General features: G+C 25.0%; 2 protein-coding genes across 2 annotated transcripts; one reads left to right on the top strand and one right to left on the bottom strand.

Moving 5' to 3' along the window:
- Positions 1-982: 982 nt before the first annotated feature.
- LOC132925210 (chromobox protein homolog 1-like) lies at positions 983-3,018 on the bottom strand. The gene is made up of 3 exons (XM_060989623.1): positions 3,014-3,018; positions 2,243-2,476; positions 983-1,244 (listed from the first exon to the last, which is right to left on the bottom strand). The coding sequence occupies exons 1-3, from the start codon at positions 3,016-3,018 to the stop codon at positions 983-985; spliced, it is 501 nt and encodes a 166-aa protein (XP_060845606.1).
- An 18,138-nt stretch (positions 3,019-21,156) lies between these two features.
- Positions 21,157-21,918, top strand: LOC132925209 (uncharacterized). Its single transcript, XM_060989622.1, has 2 exons — positions 21,157-21,337; positions 21,464-21,918. The coding sequence occupies exons 1-2, from the start codon at positions 21,157-21,159 to the stop codon at positions 21,916-21,918; spliced, it is 636 nt and encodes a 211-aa protein (XP_060845605.1).
- The last annotated feature ends 4,207 nt before the right edge of the window (positions 21,919-26,125 follow it).

Here is a 26,125-nt window from a genome sequence, read left to right as displayed (position 1 = left end):
TTTTCATTTTCACTGAAAGAAAAAAATAGTAATTAAAAACTAATTGAAAATAATGTTTATAGATTCTATTTTGTAAATCTAAGTTATGATTAATTCATTTTTATTTCGTATAGGTAAATTTTTACTAATTATACTAAGTGCAAAAGATTAAACCTTTCAATCACAGACTCTTATTGTTTTAATATTAGTGTCTCTATGTGGACCCCCCAAATTAAGAGTACTGTTTTTATGCATTAAATTGGTATATGTTAACCAATTATATAGGTACATTTTACATGGGTGCTGAGTTTAAGAGGCTCAATAGAAACATAGGTAGTATGTTATAGTATGAGTAGTATTTAGAATATAATATATATACAGTGATTGAATTGTGGGAGGACGTGGAGGGACGGAGAACGTAACTATTTTTCACTTTTATTAAAATAATATATAAAAGAAGAAGATGTCAATATGTCAAATCTATGAGTGTTTTTTCAACAAATTTTACACTAATTCGCTTTTAACATCGATTGGCTACAGTTGAGTTAATTGCTCATTTTTCAATCAAACCTCATCAAACCAACTTTTTTACTTAGTCTATAAACACATTAAATATAATAACTAGGTAAAAACTATTATGAAAAATGTATTTATTATCACTGGGGATGTACACAATATACAGAATAATATATATACCTATATAGCAAAATACATTTGTTACTACAATAAATTCAACAAAAATGTTCATAGGCCTATTTATGATTTAGTATTGATTGTCAAAGTTGATTACCACCCCAGATTATTACTCATATGAAATAAAAAGATTCTGAAATACTTATTATTATTATTATTATATTATTGAATAAAAAAATATGGAACTTTTAAAAAATATTCGAGTATTTATCAGCAAAACAATTAAAATTCGATAGAGTTAAAATAAAAAAAAATGTCTAAATACTCGTACGTTAAGAAATAATATTTGCTTATACATATGCATAAGAAATTAATCCTCGGTTTTTGTATCAGTAAACCGGAATATGCTCTCGTAATACGCAATAGTTAACTGAGGATATCTCTCATGAATTAATTGTTTTGGCACCAGATCTGCGGATACTTGATTTTTCCACTTAATTAAAAAGAAAAGTTTACCGTTATTTTTCGTGAGTCCAAGAATTTTTTCTAGTTCCATTCCATCATAAAAACCGAAGTCAAAATCGTTTTCATCTTCCGAATCCATAGCTTCTAGTACGACATTTTCATTTTCACTGAAAGAAAAAAATAGTAATTAAAAACTAATTGAAAATAATGTTTATAGATTCTATTTTGTAAATCTAAGTTATGATTAATTCATTTTTATTTCGTATAGGTAAATTTTTACTAATTATACTAAGTGCAAAAAATTAAACCTTTCAATCACAGACTCTTATTGTTTTAATATTAGTGTCTCTATGTGGACCCCCCAAATTAAGAGTACTGTTTTTATGCATTAAATTGGTATATGTTAACCAATTATATAGGTACATTTTACATGGGTGCTGAGTTTAAGAGGCTCAATAGAAACATAGGTAGTATGTTATAGTATGAGTAGTATTTAGAATATAATATATATACAGTGATTGAATTGTGGGAGGACGTGGAGGGACGGAGAACGTAACTATTTTTCACTTTTATTAAAATAATATATAAAAGAAGAAGATGTCAATATGTCAAATCTATGAGTGTTTTTTCAACAAATTTTACACTAATTCGCTTTTAACATCGATTGGCTACAGTTGAGTTAATTGCTCATTTTTCAATCAAACCTCATCAAACCAACTTTTTTACTTAGTCTATAAACACATTAAATATAATAACTAGGTAAAAACTATTATGAAAAATGTATTTATTATCACTGGGGATGTACACAATATACAGAATAATATATATACCTATATAGCAAAATACATTTGTTACTACAATAAATTCAACAAAAATGTTCATAGGCCTATTTATGATTTAGTATTGATTGTCAAAGTTGATTACCACCCCAGATTATTACTCATATGAAATAAAAAGATTCTGAAATACTTATTATTATTATTATTATATTATTGAATAAAAAAATATGGAACTTTTAAAAAATATTCGAGTATTTATCAGCAAAACAATTAAAATTCGATAGAGTTAAAATAAAAAAAAATGTCTAAATACTCGTACGTTAAGAAATAATATTTGCTTATACATATGCATAAGAAATTAATCCTCGGTTTTTGTATCAGTAAACCGGAATATGCTCTCGTAATACGCAATAGTTAACTGAGGATATCTCTCATGAATTAATTGTTTTGGCACCAAATCTGCGGATACTTGATTTTTCCACTTAATTAAAAAGAAAAGTTTACCGTTATTTTTCGTGAGTCCAAGAAATTTTTCTAGTTCCATTCCATCATAAAAACCGAAGTCAAAATCGTTTTCATCTTCCGAATCCATAGCTTCTAGTACGACATTTTCATTTTCACTGAAAGAAAAAAATATTAATTAAAAACTAATTGAAAATAATGTTTATAGATTCTATTTTGTAAATCTAAGTTATGATTAATTCATTTTTATTTCGTATAGGTATATTTTTACTAATTATACTAAGTGCAAAAAATTAAACCTTTCAATCACAGACTCTTATTGTTTTAATATTAGTGTCTCTATGTGGACCCCCCAAATTAAGAGTACTGTTTTTATGCATTAAATTGGTATATGTTAACCAATTATATAGGTACATTTTACATGGGTGCTGAGTTTAAGAGGCTCAATAGAAACATAGGTAGTATGTTATAGTATGAGTAGTATTTAGAATATAATATATATACAGTGATTGAATTGTGGGAGGACGTGGAGGGACGGAGAACGTAACTATTTTTCACTTTTATTAAAATAATATATAAAATAAGAAGATGTCAATATGTCAAATCTATGAGTGTTTTTTCAACAAATTTTACACTAATTCGCTTTTAACATCGATTGGCTACAGTTGAGTTAATTGCTCATTTTTCAATCAAACCTCATCAAACCAACTTTTTTACTTAGTCTATAAACACATTAAATATAATAACTAGGTAAAAACTATTATGAAAAATGTATTTATTATCACTGGGGATGTACACAATATACAGAATAATATATATACCTATATAGCAAAATACATTTGTTACTACAATAAATTCAACAAAAATGTTCATAGGCCTATTTATGATTTAGTATTGATTGTCAAAGTTGATTACCACCCCAGATTATTACTCACATGAAATAAAAAGATTCTGAAATACTTATTATTATTATTATTATATTATTGAATAAAAAAATATGGAACTTTTAAAAAATATTCGAGTATTTATCAGCAAAACAATTAAAATTCGATAGAGTTAAAATAAAAAAAAATGTCTAAATACTCGTACGTTAAGAAATAATATTTGCTTATACATATGCATAAGAAATTAATCCTCGGTTTTTGTATCAGTAAACCGGAATATGCTCTCGTAATACGCAATAGTTAACTGAGGATATCTCTCATGAATTAATTGTTTTGGCACCAGATCTGCGGATACTTGATTTTTCCACTTAATTAAAAAGAAAAGTTTACCGTTATTTTTCGTGAGTCCAAGAATTTTTTCTAGTTCCATTCCATCATAAAAACCGAAGTCAAAATCGTTTTCATCTTCCGAATCCATAGCTTCTAGTACGACATTTTCATTTTCACTGAAAGAAAAAAATAGTAATTAAAAACTAATTGAAAATAATGTTTATAGATTCTATTTTGTAAATCTAAGTTATGATTAATTCATTTTTATTTCGTATAGGTATATTTTTACTAATTATACTAAGTGCAAAAAATTAAACCTTTCAATCACAGACTCTTATTGTTTTAATATTAGTGTCTCTATGTGGACCCCCCAAATTAAGAGTACTGTTTTTATGCATTAAATTGGTATATGTTAACCAATTATATAGGTACATTTTACATGGGTGCTGAGTTTAAGAGGCTCAATAGAAACATAGGTAGTATGTTATAGTATGAGTAGTATTTAGAATATAATATATATACAGTGATTGAATTGTGGGAGGACGTGGAGGGACGGAGAACGTAACTATTTTTCACTTTTATTAAAATAATATATAAAATAAGAAGATGTCAATATGTCAAATCTATGAGTGTTTTTTCAACAAATTTTACACTAATTCGCTTTTAACATCGATTGGCTACAGTTGAGTTAATTGCTCATTTTTCAATCAAACCTCATCAAACCAACTTTTTTACTTAGTCTATAAACACATTAAATATAATAACTAGGTAAAAACTATTATGAAAAATGTATTTATTATCACTGGGGATGTACACAATATACAGAATAATATATATACCTATATAGCAAAATACATTTGTTACTACAATAAATTCAACAAAAATGTTCATAGGCCTATTTATGATTTAGTATTGATTGTCAAAGTTGATTACCACCCCAGATTATTACTCACATGAAATAAAAAGATTCTGAAATACTTATTATTATTATTATTATATTATTGAATAAAAAAATATGGAACTTTTAAAAAATATTCGAGTATTTATCAGCAAAACAATTAAAATTCGATAGAGTTAAAATAAAAAAAAATGTCTAAATACTCGTACGTTAAGAAATAATATTTGCTTATACATATGCATAAGAAATTAATCCTCGGTTTTTGTATCAGTAAACCGGAATATGCTCTCGTAATACGCAATAGTTAACTGAGGATATCTCTCATGAATTAATTGTTTTGGCACCAGATCTGCGGATACTTGATTTTTCCACTTAATTAAAAAGAAAAGTTTACCGTTATTTTTCGTGAGTCCAAGAATTTTTTCTAGTTCCATTCCATCATAAAAACCGAAGTCAAAATCGTTTTCATCTTCCGAATCCATAGCTTCTAGTACGACATTTTCATTTTCACTGAAAGAAAAAAATAGTAATTAAAAACTAATTGAAAATAATGTTTATAGATTCTATTTTGTAAATCTAAGTTATGATTAATTCATTTTTATTTCGTATAGGTATATTTTTACTAATTATACTAAGTGCAAAAAATTAAACCTTTCAATCACAGACTCTTATTGTTTTAATATTAGTGTCTCTATGTGGACCCCCCAAATTAAGAGTACTGTTTTTATGCATTAAATTGGTATATGTTAACCAATTATATAGGTACATTTTACATGGGTGCTGAGTTTAAGAGGCTCAATAGAAACATAGGTAGTATGTTATAGTATGAGTAGTATTTAGAATATAATATATATACAGTGATTGAATTGTGGGAGGACGTGGAGGGACGGAGAACGTAACTATTTTTCACTTTTATTAAAATAATATATAAAATAAGAAGATGTCAATATGTCAAATCTATGAGTGTTTTTTCAACAAATTTTACACTAATTCGCTTTTAACATCGATTGGCTACAGTTGAGTTAATTGCTCATTTTTCAATCAAACCTCATCAAACCAACTTTTTTACTTAGTCTATAAACACATTAAATATAATAACTAGGTAAAAACTATTATGAAAAATGTATTTATTATCACTGGGGATGTACACAATATACAGAATAATATATATACCTATATAGCAAAATACATTTGTTACTACAATAAATTCAACAAAAATGTTCATAGGCCTATTTATGATTTAGTATTGATTGTCAAAGTTGATTACCACCCCAGATTATTACTCACATGAAATAAAAAGATTCTGAAATACTTATTATTATTATTATTATATTATTGAATAAAAAAATATGGAACTTTTAAAAAATATTCGAGTATTTATCAGCAAAACAATTAAAATTCGATAGAGTTAAAATAAAAAAAAATGTCTAAATACTCGTACGTTAAGAAATAATATTTGCTTATACATATGCATAAGAAATTAATCCTCGGTTTTTGTATCAGTAAACCGGAATATGCTCTCGTAATACGCAATAGTTAACTGAGGATATCTCTCATGAATTAATTGTTTTGGCACCAGATCTGCGGATACTTGATTTTTCCACTTAATTAAAAAGAAAAGTTTACCGTTATTTTTCGTGAGTCCAAGAATTTTTTCTAGTTCCATTCCATCATAAAAACCGAAGTCAAAATCGTTTTCATCTTCCGAATCCATAGCTTCTAGTACAACATTTTCATTTTCACTGAAAGAAAAAAATAGTAATTAAAAACTAATTGAAAATAATGTTTATAGATTCTATTTTGTAAATCTAAGTTATGATTAATTCATTTTTATTTCGTATAGGTAAATTTTTACTAATTATACTAAGTGCAAAAGATTAAACCTTTCAATCACAGACTCTTATTGTTTTAATATTAGTGTCTCTATGTGGACCCCCCAAATTAAGAGTACTGTTTTTATGCATTAAATTGGTATATGTTAACCAATTATATAGGTACATTTTACATGGGTGCTGAGTTTAAGAGGCTCAATAGAAACATAGGTAGTATGTTATAGTATGAGTAGTATTTAGAATATAATATATATACAGTGATTGAATTGTGGGAGGACGTGGAGGGACGGAGAACGTAACTATTTTTCACTTTTATTAAAATAATATATAAAAGAAGAAGATGTCAATATGTCAAATCTATGAGTGTTTTTTCAACAAATTTTACACTAATTCGCTTTTAACATCGATTGGCTACAGTTGAGTTAATTGCTCATTTTTCAATCAAACCTCATCAAACCAACTTTTTTACTTAGTCTATAAACACATTAAATATAATAACTAGGTAAAAACTATTATGAAAAATGTATTTATTATCACTGGGGATGTACACAATATACAGAATAATATATATACCTATATAGCAAAATACATTTGTTACTACAATAAATTCAACAAAAATGTTCATAGGCCTATTTATGATTTAGTATTGATTGTCAAAGTTGATTACCACCCCAGATTATTACTCATATGAAATAAAAAGATTCTGAAATACTTATTATTATTATTATTATATTATTGAATAAAAAAATATGGAACTTTTAAAAAATATTCGAGTATTTATCAGCAAAACAATTAAAATTCGATAGAGTTAAAATAAAAAAAAATGTCTAAATACTCGTACGTTAAGAAATAATATTTGCTTATACATATGCATAAGAAATTAATCCTCGGTTTTTGTATCAGTAAACCGGAATATGCTCTCGTAATACGCAATAGTTAACTGAGGATATCTCTCATGAATTAATTGTTTTGGCACCAAATCTGCGGATACTTGATTTTTCCACTTAATTAAAAAGAAAAGTTTACCGTTATTTTTCGTGAGTCCAAGAATTTTTTCTAGTTCCATTCCATCATAAAAACCGAAGTCAAAATCGTTTTCATCTTCCGAATCCATAGCTTCTAGTACGACATTTTCATTTTCACTGAAAGAAAAAAATAGTAATTAAAAACTAATTGAAAATAATGTTTATAGATTCTATTTTGTAAATCTAAGTTATGATTAATTCATTTTTATTTCGTATAGGTATATTTTACCTTTTAGGTATCTTTAAAACATGGATTGGACAACTTGAAACAAATTTCTGTCTTACTTAGCAATTTATTGGACTATTCAATAAAAATATGTGAATTCAATAAGTCCTGAGCCCTACTAATAACATTACATTTGTAAATTCATGGTTAATCAGTATTAGTTCTTTAATAGGTTTGTGGGAAATTTTAAAAAAAAATAACTTTAAATTTGTATATACAAGAAGAATAAGTCAAGATTGTTTAGAAAATTTTTTTGGGTCAGTGAGAAAACAATCTGGAGACTGCGCAACACCTATACCAATTCAATTTATGAGAGCTTTTAAAAAGTTATTTACCTGTTGTTTTCTTGTTCATAGTGGTGCAGAAAATTGTGCTGATGAATTTTCTATTTTTTTAGCCCAATTAAAAGATGTAAACAATGTTAGTGTGAATAATGTTTTGAACAACAGTACTAGACCATCTAACACTGATATTACTCTTTCACAGAATGATTTAGATTTTAGGGGAGGTTCATTATCTTTAGTCTGTAAAAATATAATAAAATATAAATGTGGTTTTTTAATAAAGAAGTGTCTGACTAAACATACTTGTGAAGTGTGTGAAAATTATAGTATGGCCCATTAAGCGTAAGATGAAAATAACTTATACTGCTACTTTAAGGCATATCAAAATGACAAATCTCTATTTGGAAGTTTGAGGATACCAAATGATGAATTTTTTATTTTCATTTGTAAACTTGAAATTTTATTTCAAGAAAATTTTTCTGACTTTGCCTTAAAAGACAAAATATTAAACTCTTTTATTGAACTTTTTAAAACCGAAAGCTTAAATCATCCATGTGAAAACTTTCCTATCATATATTTATTAAAACTTTTTACAAGAATGTCAATTTATTATGCAATTAAAACTATTAATCAAAATTTGAAAAATCCTACAAATAAAAGAAAACTAATAATATGGAAACATTAGGATTTTGTGTAGGTACATAAGCTATAAATTATAATGTAACTATTATGTATTTTTTATTGTTATTATTAATTAAACTTAAATAATTAAAGAAATTTGAATAAACATATTAATTATAAAACTATTGAATTGTTTGTGGTTATCTCATTTACTGTCACTCAGTCACTCCTATATTGGCATATTGCTTAATCAATCTTATTTAAGCTTAATTATTATTAATTTAACATTAATTTAAAATGCAATTTGAAATTATAAATTGTAACTTGTAAGTACCTATTAAATTTCATATAAATTATGAAAAAATCGTAGTTAAAATCGGTAATTGATAAAACGAAAACAGATACGGTCTGCCAGCAAATATGATAAGATAAAAAAGTATGCATTCAGCGAACAACGTAATTCGTATTAGCTTTCCCTACTTGTTATCTTCTATACCGTGATATTATCTAGTACAGTAGTTCCACTATAGCAATAATTACCCGGTAATAATTTGCAAAAGAATATTCTCGAGAATGTACTTAAAATAAAATATTTAAATATTTAAATGAGTGTTACCACCAGTCATGCCTTTCAAGTAGCTGAACAGATTTTCCAGTACATCTTGGTTGAGTTTTTGGTTCATTATGCACTTTATTTTCGGGTAATTTAATCAAAATTCCTAAACATAATACATAACTTATTATTTTTAGGGCCATCTTGTTGATACAATTCACCATATTAATATACCTTTCTGAAATGGTAACATTGAAGTATTTTCATGATCTATCATATTTTTTATAAATATGTCCATATCGTTGAGTAATTTATTTTGTGATGTCAATTCTATGCCATAGGTACTCACAAACTTATCTACTGGCTGCTGTATGTTCATTAAGTCAACCAATTATTAAATAATAATATGACATCAGAAGCCTAAACTAAAGATTAAAGTAAGTTACACATACTAAAATTTAAAAATCATTTATAATTTAAATATGTACTTCTTTCCAGTTTGTACATTTAAGCAAGTTTCTCTATCCACAATATATATATATACAATCAGTGGCGTCATTTCAGTTTTTGTTTGACTAAGCCAACTACTTGCCGACTCAAAATTTTTTCCACGCAGTTCACATAGAATAGTGCCATAGTTGGCGAGGGGGAAGGAGAGGGTAAATTTTCAGGTATATGAACTTTACACACAGGATTTTAAAGTATGTATTAAATACAAACAATTTTGTCAAATATTTAATAGAATTAGAAAGTCAAACATAGAATAATAGAGTAATGTGTAAATAAATAATAAATAAGTAATAGGTACCTTTTAATACCTACTGCTGATTTACCAGTAGTTAACAGTATTTACAGTCACATAATGTAAATACTAAACATCTTGATTAATAATATAATGTATTTCTTCAAAAAATACAACAAAAATATTAATGATAAATCTTATCTTACTTATAAAATATCAATATTCAATATTATGATTTATAACAATGGCCTTTAGTAGTTAAAAATAAAACTTCTTATAATTTTTAAATGTGCCGACTTAAGGTTGTTGTAAATGTTAGACTAGGGCAAATACCCAAGTTCCCCCCCTCCCCAATGACACCACTGTATACAATATATACGTTACAATTTAAATACGTAATTTAATTAACTTACTACCATGTTTTCCAAAAAACTCGGAGGATTGGTGGGGTTTTCATTTTCTAAAGTAGCTTAAATGTTACCAGTCGTACTAGAAGACACTTTGATATTAAAAATACTAAAAAAAATTTTTTTGTCCATTTTTTTTCACCAAAGTTCAAAATAAAACACTTAAATAAAACAAATAAATAGCGCACAATACAACAGTCAACAGTACTCTGTCAACACTCTGTGATTAAACTGGTTAAAGTGCACATCAATAATTACGGCGCTATCGCCAATTCGCCTGCACACAAACACAATTCGCAAAAAATCTCAAAACACCGAAGTATTAGTTATTATTAATTTTGTCGTAAAACAGAAGCAAAATCATTATCAGTGAAATCATCATTTGCATTAGTAGAGACAGCAAATAGTGACTGGTTTTCGGGTACCTCATTAAATAATAAGTCTTAGTGTAATACTGTAATATTCTGAAATTAGATTAGTTTTTACTCTAATTTAAGACTAAGAACAGTCCCATTAATGTTTTTTTAAATGTATTTAAGTACCTATTGTTAAAAGATTAAGGCTTAGTTAATGATTAGATAGGTTTTCAATTATATATTGTATAAAGTGTACTTAAGAAAATATTTAAAAAATGACAAAATGATATTGCGTATAGTAAAGTATAATATACATAAACATTTTAAATTTTCACGAATATTTCTGAAATATATATATTAAAATAAAATCGTTTGATAAAAGATCGTTATTTTACGAGTGTACCTATTCATGTATATGGCACACCAATTTATGTTCATCAAAATTTAAACTCTAAACATTCATTATTAATATTTAAAAAATTTATAATATTCAACTTGTTTTTATAATTTTAGCAAACCTTATTGGAACTTGTATTAAATTCTTAAACCTAAATAAGTTATAAATATTAAAAATGTTATGAATTTTTAACAACAAATTAATTTACATTTTTTCACGATTTTGAATGAATTTTGTCAAAACTAACATTGAACACTATTAAAAAATATTTTAGATTTAGGTATTAACTTATCTAGAAACCTTATATTAAACTTTCAAACTTTTACATTAAAAGTAAATTTTTAATCATATTTATTAAAATATCGTATGATTTTCATGTAAACAATCTTTACAATACATTTAATGTAAGAAGCCTAAATGGCTTATATATATATATGGAATAATCTTGATTATATTTTTAATTTAGATTTAAAAAATAATTACCCGTCACATAGTTATCAAACACGTTTTAAATAATCAGTAAATCTGAATATGCCAGTAACTAATAAGGAATTTGGTAGAAAAATGATTATTAATGTCGGTATTCGTTTATGTATTATGCTTAGTATTAATTTAAAATCATATAAAAATAAGTATCATTTTACAAAATATTTAAAACATCTGAATCTAAATCATATTATATTAAATTATATGAAATATGCTTTTTATAAAATATAATACGTTAATAATAATATAAATATTATATGTATATTATAAATAATAAATTGTAATATATCAGTATTGTATTAAACTTGCTGCACCCACCAAAAGCTACCTATGCTTTTGGGGTGGCGTCATTAATTATTTTATTTTTATTTATTGTTATCTTTATGTATGTAAAATATTATTTTGACAATACATTATTTGACAAAACTATTACAAAAAACCGAAAAAAAAATCGTAAATTTAAAATGTTAATAAATAGCTCAAAAGAGTTACCATATTTTAAAAATATCATACCAATTATCAATACCTGTATAATTGTATATTTGTATACACAAATACATAGAAAATGCTAATTTAAACATTCAATGAAAATTTAAATTATCCAAGGTTAGGTTACTTAGATTGGAAATTTTTTATTTTTAATCTCCAAAGGTATCAACTAGATATACACTTTTATATACCAGGAAATATATTAAAGTTGAAAATTGGAGCATTTTTGCAGTGTTTGGTAATGGATTACTGCTTAACATTTTTAAAAATTTTTTACTGCTTAAATCAATAATAAATTTCGAAAATTATACAAATATACAATATCAGAATATTTTTTTAATTTTATTCATACAATAATTATTTGTTTATATTTTTCAAAATACGTTATGTAAAATATTATACATGGTAGATTGGTAGATTCATTTTGTTATTTAATTAAAAAAAGAAATTTAAAAATGTCAGTTAATAAAATAATATAGGTACCTAATTACATTTCTTTAAAAATATTATCAACTTTATAAATAAAAAATATTTTAGTTATATTATTATTAGGTAGGTACTTACTAAATTGCTGTATGGAGCACGGAGCACTAATGTAATAACTAATTATAAAGTCAATTATTTTCGAACTGCCAATTACTCGGTATGCGTGAATTTAAACTTATACTAGTTAAACAATTGACTGACATGAGACAAAAATAAATTTCTCTCATCAAGATCTTTATGAAATTAACTACTGAACATTATGGAATATTTTAATTAAATTGTATGTGTTTACTACAGACAATTATGATTAATTAAATTGGCTATAAGCTATTTCCTGTTGATATATAGTAAACTATTGTTTATAGGAGTGCAAAGACTAACGGTATTAATTTCAATGATAATAATATCTATCAAAACACAGTAAGTAATAAATTAATAACCATTGTTGATATATATATTTTTTTTTTTGTTAAGTAAGCGCCTATATGAATCGATTATAAATATTTGTAGAAATATTACGATAGTACTTTTTTTTCCATACCAATAACTCCACCTAAATACATAATTGAGGAAAAAAGAAAATATATCAATAGAAAGGTATTGTAGAGAACATTTACACAAAAATTGTTTTTACATAATACATGACAACACTAAAGTATAGATAGGTGAAATAAAAAAATAAAAATACACCAGCAGTGGTACTATTATATTCATTATCCAGTAAAATAAAATTTAAAAAAATTACTGTGCGAAGTCGGATAATACAAAATATAAAAAACAGTTACCTAACCAATTTATAAAATAAAATATAAATAATAGTAAATTGTTGTTTATTATTTAAATGTACATCAAAAGGCGGTATTTGTATGTTACTGCAGCTTATATCGACTCAAAAACTGAAATACGAAATACATATTATTTCTATACAAAATGTTCATACGAATAAAAGAAAAAGTATAAAAACCCATACTTAAATAATTATTATGTGTTTAATAAAAAATTGCATATTCAATAATAATTATGTACCTAATGAAGTGAATTAATTTTACAAATTAACAGTATTGTAAAAGTCGAATTTCATCTAATAGACTATCCCAATTAGTAATTATGTATTATTTAAGATAATATGATTTTTAATTTTCAATATATAGTATCAACTATCAAGTAGATATACTTACTATAATTAAAGTAAAATACATAAAACATTGAAAATATAAAGCAAAAAAAAGAAAAATTTTTGTATAAATGTTAAAATGTATTGTGATAACATTAGTTTTTTTTTCAAAAACATATCGCCATATATAATTGTCGCACACTATAATACATATGTATATAGAAGTACCTACTCGAAATTACGTTGAGCTTCTACTTACTTTATGATTAAAATAATGATAAATAATTAATGTTTCAAAATTAGATTTTTAAACAACATAATTCTAAGAAAAATATTCTACTTAGGAATTAGTGATGGGTCGAACTCTGATTTTTTAAATCGAACCGAACTTGAACCGAACTTTAAATTATTTTTTCGAACTCGAACCGAACCGAACCTTCATATTTTCTACCGAACCGAACCGAAACGAACCTAGAATCATTTTAAGTCGAACTCGAACTCGAACTCAATATTTTTTATCATTATTATTATAAATGATACATAAGGTGCCTGTTACAGTTTATAACTTTCTATCGCCAATAGTCTAATTATTTCTAAAAAATGATTATCAATTTTTATTTTTTTTAAATAAATTTTGAAGAATTGTACAAATATTTGGTCTCTGAACTATCGTGGTCAGTAAGTCAGGTTCGACAAATATTTTCAAGTTCGATTTTCGAACAGTAAAAGATGTTTGATAGTTCGGTTCGAATTTTTTTCGTGCCGAGTTCGAATTTCGAACCGAACCGAACATCAAGGGTTCGGTTCGGTTCGGTTCGAGATTCGAACAGTTCGACCCATCACTATTAGGAATATGAAATAAAAAGTTGTATCTATCTATGTTGTAGTTATTCAAAAAGAGGAATAAATTAAAAAAATTCGATAAGGTTATAATTTATTTTTTAAATGTTATTTTCTATGAATTCAAATTATGTCCAAAAACGTTAATAATGTCCGAGAAGATGATTAAAATACCTTTAAAATTATCACCTTCTAAATACATTTTCAGTTGTTATTATATTTAACTCGAAAATGTATTCTTTAAAAAAAATGTATTTAAAATAAAAGTATATTATTAGAAAATTCAATAATAATACTCGGTCATAGAACTTGTTAACGATTAATTACTCAAATCATTCAGGCCTATGAAATACACTAGACACCTATTATACAACATTACAGAAAAGCGAGTTCTTATGTTTTTTTTAAATAATTATTTTAACCAATGTGATGACGCGTAGGAGTCTTTTTTGGTAAAAACTTGAAAATGTTCGTCATATTTGTTTTTATTTTAGTTTATTTTTATATCAAGTATGTAACAATTCACAGATTTCTAACTAGTAATTTATATTGCACTTATTGAATTTGTTTATAGGCTAACAAAAACACTGTAACATTAAGTACGAGCATATATATTATTGGTATAGCCAGAAGTCGAGTTTTGAATCACGAAATGCAGACAATTAGATACTAGATAGCATTAATTTCTACATTTTTAAATAATGTTAATAATTTGATTAATTAAAGATATATTACTAGTATATAATATTTAATATGTTATAGATAAATCATAATAATTAAATTTATTGTTCTCACGCGTATTACGCTACTCCTGTGATCTACAATATACCACCCTTAAGAATAGGGTTGCTAAAGTGATAGTGAATAAACTGAACAATAAAATATTATCACTATTTCCATCATTTAATAAAGCTTTCACACGTTACTATATCGTGTTCAACTGTGTTAGTTTTATTAACGCAGATCATGTTTTTAGGACTTGTGAAATTTAATGTTCGTGTAGTGGAAATAGCTAACCAACTAATTCTTAACTGAATAGAAATAGGTTTAAATATCGACAGCTACTTTGTTTAAAAAATAAACAAAGGAGGTGTATTGCAGGTACCAATTAATATATTTACTTTAGTCATTGTTGATTGTTGAAGAAAGAATACGGGGTTTAACATAGGCAATCACAATGACATTTTAAGAACTATATTATTATTTAAGTATATTTCCAATAAATTCTGGCCATGTTTTATCAAAATAAACTGATCATAATATGCCAATTGTACCAAATATCCTAATAAACAATTAAAACTTCTAAAACATATTTGAATTAATCATGAATTTTATTTGACAACGACTTTTCCACTTTTTTGAAATTAAATTCTTAAATTTTTCAAATTAGGATTTTAAATTGTTTATAACATTAAAGTCAAAACAAATTTAATGTAAGAAAGTTTTTTTTAAGAAACTTTCATGTCGAATTCAAACATATTTTTTTTAAATTTTTATTTGATAAACGGGTTAGTTAGCAAAATATTGATACTTTTACACAAATGAACAAAATAATTAATATTCGAGTAACGTGTTATTGATAATATATGTTTTTGCGTTAATTTTTCACTTCAGTCACGTACAATAATGATCATTAACTACAGTACTACAAACAGATTTATATGGCAGTATGGCACGCACACTCACACAGTCAGAAAAATTGCCTATATTGAACTCCTTAAAAAACCGTTGGTATCGTATCCCTAAGACCATAAAAAGAATCATATTTTTGCAAAAGAGATTTAATCTAATTAAAATTTTAAGCATGGATTACGAAAAACAAAAAAATACGATTTAATTCATTACAGTAACGATTTATTGTAAATTAATAATTGTCATTTATTTGATAAGTTATAAAGAAAGGTAAAAAATATCACATATAACTGGTAAAAATATTGAGACGTTTACCGATGCTGGTTATTTATCCTAAGATCTACCAAATCTCGTTTGTATAAGTATCGAACTAAAAAAATCATTAGGGGTTTGCTCATACTATTTTGTGTATCCTAGATTTTATTGTTATTCGTACTTTCACCGTAACATATACATGAATTAAATAAAAAATGTAAAGTATCATGAAAACATTATGCAAGAAGTCACAGTACACATGAAATTAAATAACTTAAAAACCTCGAAAATATTCAATATCCGTGATATCTATTAGAATATAGCTTCTTGTCTGAAACCAAGCTACATCGATTTAATTTAATTAATTTATCTTAATTTATATATATTTATGTTATAATTTTTAAAACATTAAAAATTAAAATCGTATAAGCAATGTTTTATTTAATTTTAATTAAGTATAGCCAGTATAGGTACTATAGTAAATGTTAACAGTAAATATCGAATAACCATTGTGTCAAATATTTCTAAAGCTAAAATACTTACTACTTAGATTCCAACTTATAATAACATTATTTAGATCAATTAAAATCTATTTTTCGCTATGTTATATTTAAGTTATTTTGTGAACTTAAAAATGATAGAAAGTCGTTTTCGAATATATTTCAAATTTAATTTGTAAAGTCAATTTACAAATCCAATTATGTTTTAAGATTCGTATAAATGGTACAATATAGTCGGCACTTTGGCAGGACGGTATGTATAATACCGTATAATATTTATAATATTATGTATAATTTACATACGTATATAATATATTATTAATTATTATATATATGTACATTGTACATTTTGGTTGGATACACAGCCGGAATCGAATCAACCCAATATTATGTGTGTACTCGTAGATAGATCCATGGTAATATGGTATACAAGTATATTCCACGATAACGCAACACTGATATCTACGCTGAACTGATCGGAAACTTGTTATCTTTCGGCCCATGTCAATCGCATTATTTGTATCAACATTGTGGACTTGTCCAATAAACTTCCTAAGTGGGATTTGTATTAGAAATTCTAATGATGCTAATTAAAAATCTTAAAAACGTGTCGCTTGTACTTTTAATTGAATTGGTTCGCGTCAATATGCTATCTATCTTATATAAATATATAATATGTAAGTAACAAACTAACAATAACACCAATAACTCCTATTTGAATACATTATTTATAAATAAGTATTTTAATATTTAACTGTTATTTAAACATGTATTTTAATAATAATTAAAAAATAAAGTCAAAAACTTTTTTCTATGGAAACACTTAATTTAACGTTTAATAATTTATATGGAAACTTTTATCTAATTTTCATTTTAAAAAACAAATTTAAAAACTTTTACTTATCTAAATTTTTTTAATATAATAATGCCCTTAACAAATTTTAATATAGGTACTCGCAGTGATTTTGTGGAGTTTAATTTGTGATTTTTTACATAAAAAAAAAACAATATAAGTAAAATTAAATAGGTATACCTTATGTAATATAATGTACATGAAGTTGACTCTTCAACTTCAAAATATCACCAATTAATTGTAAATTAATTTCAAATAATTGCAAATCCTTTTTTATAACTGTTGTTGTAGGTTTCAGATTTGTTATAATATCATAAAGTCATGTAAGTTTATTAATTACCTACCACAAATGGTAAATATAAAATCATATCCGTATTAATGCACAAAACAAGATTAAAAATAATGATTAACTAATTAACTAATTGAAATTATTTGATGTATATATGTAACACAATTTTTAATTTTTTTAATATACGTACTTTATTTTCATAATGATTCATGATATGTTCAACATGTATTAAAACTTATTAGAGAATATTCAAATTTATTTATTATTTGAATTTTATGAAAGACTTAGAACAACGAGGTAATTGTGTGTGTAGTTTTACACTAACTCCAGCTTAGCTCTCAAAGCTAACTAAAAATCCAATTAAAATTGTTTTACCTATCGAGGAAAACTAAGGTATACTAAGGTATACAGATGTTAAATATATGTTAAATAAAATGATTTTAACTAAGTATGCTAATATTGCTAATATAAATAATACTTTAAATGATAAAATTGATACATTTAACTCTAGTTTAATAAACTAAGTAAACCTCTTTTTATATCTGCTGTTCCTTAAAACCACAAGTACATTAAAAATTTCAAGTACTATGGGGTATTTAAATTTGACAATTGTTGTCTAGTACCAGAAAATTAGAAAATTTTGCAAATATATACTAATTTAGACAAATTGTAGATATTGTTTTCAGTAAAAGTATTAATTTTAAAGATATTAATTTATGAAAAGTTCTAAGACCTGAACATCATGAACTTTATATGTATATGATTAATACTCTTTTAAAGCAAAAGCATGCTATACTATACACTATATTCAAAAGTTTTACAAAAAATAGACCATTATTAAAAATAAAAATAAAATAATAAAAAAACCTATGACATATATTTTACAGTATACATTTTTCAATTAAAAAATTTAATTTGTTGAATGATAATTTAATTTTTATTTTATGAGTTGAGATGAAAAATAAATTATATAATTATAATAATTGTAATAATTGTAATAATACGACTATTGTGTTAAGCATGAAAAATGATATTTCAAAATTTTGATAAATACAATCGTTATTAGTATTAAACAATAATAACATTAATAACCCATTTTTTATTTTTAAATTTTTACCTCTAATTTTTCTGATGCTCATCATTATCATCAAACTTTAAATAAACAAAATTAGAGATTACTTAAGAGTGTTGTCTCCGTTTACAAGTAAAGTAGAACTCCGATTATCCGGACTAATTTATGTTAAGGGTGGTCCGGATAAGCAAATATCCGGTTGATTGATGTATGACTTATCAAAAATTATACAATTGTATGAATATATTGTATATATGTAATTTATTTTGAAATTGTTAACAATAAATAAATAGTTTTATTATAATATTTAATTGAAGAAGAATAAGATATAAATACAATAACATATTTTAAAAGACATTTTTAAGCCGTTAATCTTTTTTCTCGTCCGGTTGATAGACGTTCAGATAATCGGAGTTCTACTGTACGTAACATAAGCAAATTTACGCTCAGCAAGTTTAGCTCCGTTAGTTTAAAAATTAGAATGAATCGACTTAATATGAAACTTGATGGTAAGAACATTATCTGTGTTTGTATGTTGATTTTGATGTGAAAATAAATAATAATAATATAACAGTTTAAATACAAATAACATGATTAACTAATATTGTTTGAAATTAACGTAAATCCTTAGTAATTAACGTTATAAACCTTGTAAAATATTCAATAATATCTAATAACGTTAATTGCTAGTTAATAACGTCAATATAAATTTAACATCCTTTACTGTAACATATATATACCATAAAATATAACGTAAATTAAAAATGCTCATAACTCACTTAAAAACTAAATACAAAATCAACAGACATACACAGATAATGTTCTTACCATCAAGTTTCATAATAGATCGATTTACTCTAATTTTTAAACTAACGGAGCTAAACGTGATCTGCTGAGCATAAATTTGCTATGTATGCACTTGTAAGACAGAGACAACACAGTTGCGTTCTCTAAAGTAATTAGTGATAACTATTGTATAAGCTATAAAAAACTGTAGTTTAATATTAATAAACAATTATACTAAGGTTGCATCCTCGTCCCTCAAAATATCCTCACTAATATTATCTCTTATTTCATTTTTAATTGTTGTTTATGTCGTTTATGCCACTGAAAATATGACATAATATAAATATGTAAATATATCTAATTGTTATAATTATTGTACTATATTAAATACCAATCTAATTATTAATCAGTAATATCAGTAAAATACTGATGAGTATCTATTTAATTATTTTTTATTAAAATACCTAATCATATAATTATTTAAAACTAATTTTGTTTTGTATAGTATTTTAACTTAAAAAAGCTTTGAGAGAAGATTCTGGTAGAAAATTTAATATAGTTACTTTACTCGAAAATAAAATTTGTATTACTTTTCAAAAAACAAAAACATAATTAGAAATAATATAATATTATGTAGAATATAAGTTATAATATAAAATAATATAATATAATATAAAGATATATAATATCATTTAAAATATAAGTTTTATGAAATTGAATATTAAATAATTGAATTTATATAAAAAATAACTATTTTAGATGTTATATTTTAAGTTGTAATAATTCAATAAATATTATTTGTAGGACTATCAACTTTTACGTAGGTATATAATTATATTTGACTATACACAATTACATTTAATTAAAAATATTTAGACGAATAATTTCACACATTCTTATGGTAAATCGTTTTTAACTCAAAAGTTAACAACACTAAAATATGATATAAATGTAGGTATACTATTTAAATAATTTTTAATTTATAAAAAATGTGATGTTTTTGGAAAATTAATTTAACTTTCCCGGTATAGGTAAGTCCTACCGCATTACCAATTTTAAAATAAATGACTAAATAACAATAAAAATACATAATAAGACATTCTCATCAATATACACTGACAGAAAGCTTCGCTCAGAAACGTTTTTCAACGATTTTAATATTTTAATTCTATGATTTTAGATTTATCACTGAATTCAAATGTAAGTAACAACTTCAAGTTTCAGTTAACAACCAGTGCTTATCGAAGACGGTTGTTAGTCGATACTTTCGCTCGCTTATCGCGTTGTTGTTTCGATATCGACGGACTTCCGACTTTGGTGATTAATTTTTAATACACACTATTTAATTGCCTTTTATAATACAATGTTGTGTAAAGCCTACAACGAAGACATCTTCGATGATGAAAATAATAACATGTTCTATATGCAACGAATACTACCATTTTATGTGTGCTACATTAAAAGAATCCACTTTTCGTAAAATGTCAAAAGTTACAAAATTAAAATGGGCTTGTAATATTTGCAAATTCAACGACAAAAATAAATCTCCTACACATATCAATACAACGCAGAAAAATAACCCTGTTCTCAACAATACAAATGAAAATTATCAAAATCTAACTGAGTCAGTTAATTATATGAGTGAAAAGTTTGACAGTTTTGGCAAACAAATCCAAGAAGTTCTATCTACAATTAAAGAAATGAGAAAAGAAAATCAAATTTTAAAAGAGCAAAATAATAAATTAAATAATGAAATTAATTTGCTGGTAAATCGTGTGAATTCATTAGAACAAAAGGCTCTCGATAATTTTGTTGAAATTATTGGAGTACCGGAAATCAATGATGAAAACTGTTTTGATACTGTAAAACTGATCACAGGAAAACTGGGTGTGGAAACAACGGTCAAGAAGGCATTTCGTGTTCCTTCAAAAATCAAGCATAAACCTAGGAAACTTATAGCCGAGCTGAGCACCAATCAATGCAGTAACAAAATCATCATCAATTCTAGAAAACAAAAACCAAGAGGGAATAATTTTCACGATAATTGGGGTATGGAACCAATTTATGTCAATAGTCATCTTACATTCTTTAATAGAAATCTGCTGTATAAAACTAAGGCGTTTGCTCGCGAATTTGGTTTTAAATTTGTCTGGTTTAGAGAATCAAAAATATTTATGAAAAAAAGTGAAGACCAAAAAGCTATTCTTATCGAAAACGAAACCTTTTTAACTAATTTAAAATAAAAATTTCAAGTCTGGTACTCGGAATACTTTATTTATTTTTCAAATTTTTTTTTAAATAATCATGAATAAGTTTAATAATATTATTGAAAATTATAAATATAGAACTAACTATTTTGGTTCTTTTTCGGAATACGACTCTTATGTAAATAACAAAAATACATCTCTTCTAAATATTATATGTTTTAACATAAGAAGTGTTAATGCACATTTTGACGAATTACTTTTATTTTTAGAAAATGATGTAAATAGTAATAAAATTGACGTAATTGTTTTGACTGAGACGTGCATAACTCATCATCGTGTAACTATATGATACCTGGTTATAATATAATGTTTTCTAGCACAAAAAGAAACCAAAACGATGTCATAATACTCTTTGTTAAAAACTATCTAAATGCGGATTTTTTTGACTTCGACTTTTTAGAATATAATATTGTAAAACTATCTTTGATTATCAACAAATTGCCCATTATTATACTATGTACATATAGATCACCCTCTTCTGATTGTATGGGTTTCATTAATTCATTTAAATATATCTTCAATAATTTAAATTTAAATTCCGGTGTAATTACCTTAATTGGTGATATGAACATTAACATAATGGGTTCAGAGACTGTCAATAATCATGATTATTTAGACCTTTTATCGGAAAGTGGTTTCTGTTCTTATATTAATGTTTTTACTAGATTATCAGTTGGACAAAGACATTCGTGTTTGGATCACGCGTTCATTAGAAACAATAATAATTCATTCAGTAATATAAATGCGGGTGTTTTGCTAACTGATATCACTGACCACTGTTCTATTATAGTTTCAATTCCAGCACCTGTTAAAGCTAAACACGTTAATAATATTATCAATATCATAAATTACGATAAACTTAAACTTATTCTATGTAATGAAAAATGGTCTGAAATATATGAATCAAATTATGTTAATACATGTTTTACATATTTTCAAAACAAAATTACAAAAGCTTTATACGAATCCACAACAACTAGAAATATTAACTCAAAAAATAAAAGATTAAAAGATTGGATGTCCAAAGGACTGCTATGCTCAGTACGGCAAAAACAATACATTTCATTAAAGTGCAAAAAAAATCCAAATAATGTCAAACTTGCGTCATATTATAAAAAATACAAAAATACTTTCACCAAAATTCTGAAGCTAGCAAAAATTAGATTTTATGAAAATAAATTTAAAAAATTGTCGTATAACCCAAAGCTAACGTGGAAATTAGTTAATGAACTCACTAGCGATAACTCTAGATATAATGATACAATTAAAAACATAATAGTGAATGATAAAATAATAAATATAGAGGATAACCCAATGGAAGCATCTAATGCGTTTAATAATTATTTTATAGATGTAGGTAAAAATCTGGCTGACAATCTAAACAAAAGATCAAATGTATTTTTTAATTTACGTAATAATATAATTTCAAATTCTTCTTTTGATAAGATTTTTTCAGATAAAGTACGTAGATATATCAGAGGTAAGATCAATAATACAAAATTATAAGGATGATACTGCTGTTGGTTATGATAAAGTTACTGTCAAAATTTTAAAAAGTATTTCTGAATTTATTATCATTCCACTTGTTCACATATTTAATTTGAGTATACAAAATGGTATATTCCCAGATGATCTAAAAATTGCAATTATTAAGCCTTTATTCAAGGGAGGTGACCGTAAAACTCTAAAAAATTATAGACCTATATCTATGCTAACAAACTTTTCGAAAATACTTGAGAAAATCATCAAAACAAGACTAATTTCGTACCTTGAAAAAAACAATTTATTATCAAAAAACCAATACGGTTTTCGACCTGGCCTAAGCACTGAAAATGCATTATATAATGTGACTCAATTTTTATATGATTCTCAGACAATGGTCAAAAAACGATTGCAGTTTTCATAGATATAGCAAAAGCCTTTGATACCATTCAACATGATATTCTATTTCGTATTCTACCAAATTTTGGCATAAATAATAAAAGTCTACTCTGGTTTAAAAGCTACCTCTCAAATAGACAACAAATGGTGAAATTGAACGACACTAAAAGTAAAGCAAATTTTATAAAATTTGGTGTCCCGCAAGGCAGTGTTTTAGGTCCAATTTTGTTCATACTTTATATTAATGCAGTTTGTGAATTAGATATCGATGGCAAAATTGTGACCTACGCTGATGACACTTGTTTGTTATTCTCGGGTAAATCTTGGGAAGAGGTTTACCTTAAAGCCACTAAAGGTCTAAACTTATCACATAAATGCATAAGTGAACTAGGTTTAAAAATTAATTCGGATAAAACAACGTATATGAAGCTATCAATAAATAAGACTAGTAGTGAAGACTCTCCTTTAATAATTCATAATTGCGAAAATCAATTGATTTGCAATATGCAAGTCTGCAAACCAATTACACTAATAACAAAAATTCGTTATTTAGGTATTATTTTTGATAGTAATTTGAGGTGGAACTACCGTATTAACAACTTATTGGGAAAACTACGTTATACCTTACACAAATTTGTTAAACTTAAAGACATATTACCTTTACAAACTCTACGAAATGTCTATTTTGCACTCTATCAATCCATATACCAGTATGGCATTCTAGTTTGGGGAGGTGTAAAAAGAAAGTTTTTTAAAACCTCTTCAATCAAATCAAAATAATGTACTAAGAATAATATTACATAAAAAGTCATTAGTTGGCTCAACAAAAAAGAATTACATACATTTAGGAATTCTTCCTATAAGATACCTATATAAAAAATTTGCAATTTTATTCATAATAAAAAAAAGTATGAACCCCATAGACAACACAAATTTTTCATATATTAGAGAGCATAGAGCCTACAATCTACCTGTAAAATACTCTAAAAAACCCTTTGGACAATCTTTTATTGATTATTTAGGTGCAACGTATTTCAATAAAATGCAATTACTATACAAAAAAAATATTCATGAGGGAGTAATGAATAGAAAAAAATTAGTCTATAAATGGTTATTTTATGAATTAATGACTCCCTAAACAAATAAAACTCATATTTTTTGAATTGAAATGAGGCAAAAGAATTTTAAATTTTAAATTTTTTATGTTTCTCTTTTATTTTATTTTAGTTATTTATAAAAATTATATTAGTATACTTCATTATATTAAATTTTGTTAACAATCTGAATTTGCTGTTTCAAAATATAATCTTAATTTCTATTTATATTATTTCAATTTTATTTAATCTTAAATAATTATGATTTGTATGCTAATTTTGTACCATTTATTTTATCTACTATTGTGTATTCTATAAAATGTAATCATATTATCTTATTTTCCATATTATGATGTTACAGTTGTAGTATTTTTATTTCTTATTTTCATTATAATAGGTGCTTTTATTTTATTTATTTTATGTTATGTTAACTCTCTACTCCGCCACAAGCTTAGGCTTAAAGGAGTAGATATATTTTCTTTATTGTTATTTATATGAATGTATATGTAATAATAAAGGAAAATAATTGAATAAAATAAAAAAAAAAAATAAAAAGTAACTATTCCATTAGTAATTATAGTGACTTACTCAATGACGAGGTACACTTGACACCTATGATACAATAAAGCGAGTTCCCTGTTAGTGTTTTTTTTTTTTTTTTTTTTTTTTTTAATTTAAACCAATAATTTATCTAATATATAGTACTATAGTAGGTATTTCAATGAAACTTCCTGATAAAATGTTTGCAGTAATATCAATTAATCATTTGATTTGAGATTTCTAAAGAGAAGAGGAAAGAGTTACACTAGATTTTCGTAAGTTTTGGTTTCACACGACAAGGATGAGCGAGAATCAGAAGACGGATTGCCACTTTGTACAATGAACTAATGGGTACACACGATGAAATTAACTTCTATAAACATTTCAGTGTCAGATTTTTTTTTTTAATCATTTTTTTCAATCTTTTTCAGATGTGTTTTTATATTTATTTATATTTTATATTACGCCAAATGGTAATTAATAAATTAACATGAGTTTATGAAGTAACAAACTATATAGATAATATAAAATTATAAAATAGCTTACTAGATATATTATTACATCAAAATTCAAAAGATATTTTAGTGTAATATAAATGTATATTACGTTGATAATTACTATAACTAATCATAATTCATAACTATTTTAATTCAATTTGATTTACCTAA

This window comes from Rhopalosiphum padi, chromosome 3, assembly GCF_020882245.1.
Source record: "Rhopalosiphum padi isolate XX-2018 chromosome 3, ASM2088224v1, whole genome shotgun sequence".
In the NCBI taxonomy this organism is placed as follows: Eukaryota; Metazoa; Arthropoda; class Insecta; order Hemiptera; family Aphididae; genus Rhopalosiphum; species Rhopalosiphum padi.
This window is presented reverse-complemented; position numbering and strand designations above follow the sequence as displayed.

Coding starts and splice junctions, on each gene's coding strand:
- LOC132925210 (XM_060989623.1), bottom strand. Junction 1,245..2,242: donor TATTACGAGAGCATATTCCG/GTTTACTGATAC, acceptor TTTTTCTTTCAG/TGAAAATGAAAATGTCGTAC.
- LOC132925209 (XM_060989622.1), top strand. CDS start 21,157: ATGTCAAAAGTTACAAAATTAAAATGGGCTTGTAATATTTGCAAATTC. Junction 21,338..21,463: donor TGAAAAGTTTGACAGTTTTG/GCAAACAAATCC, acceptor TGAATTCATTAG/AACAAAAGGCTCTCGATAAT.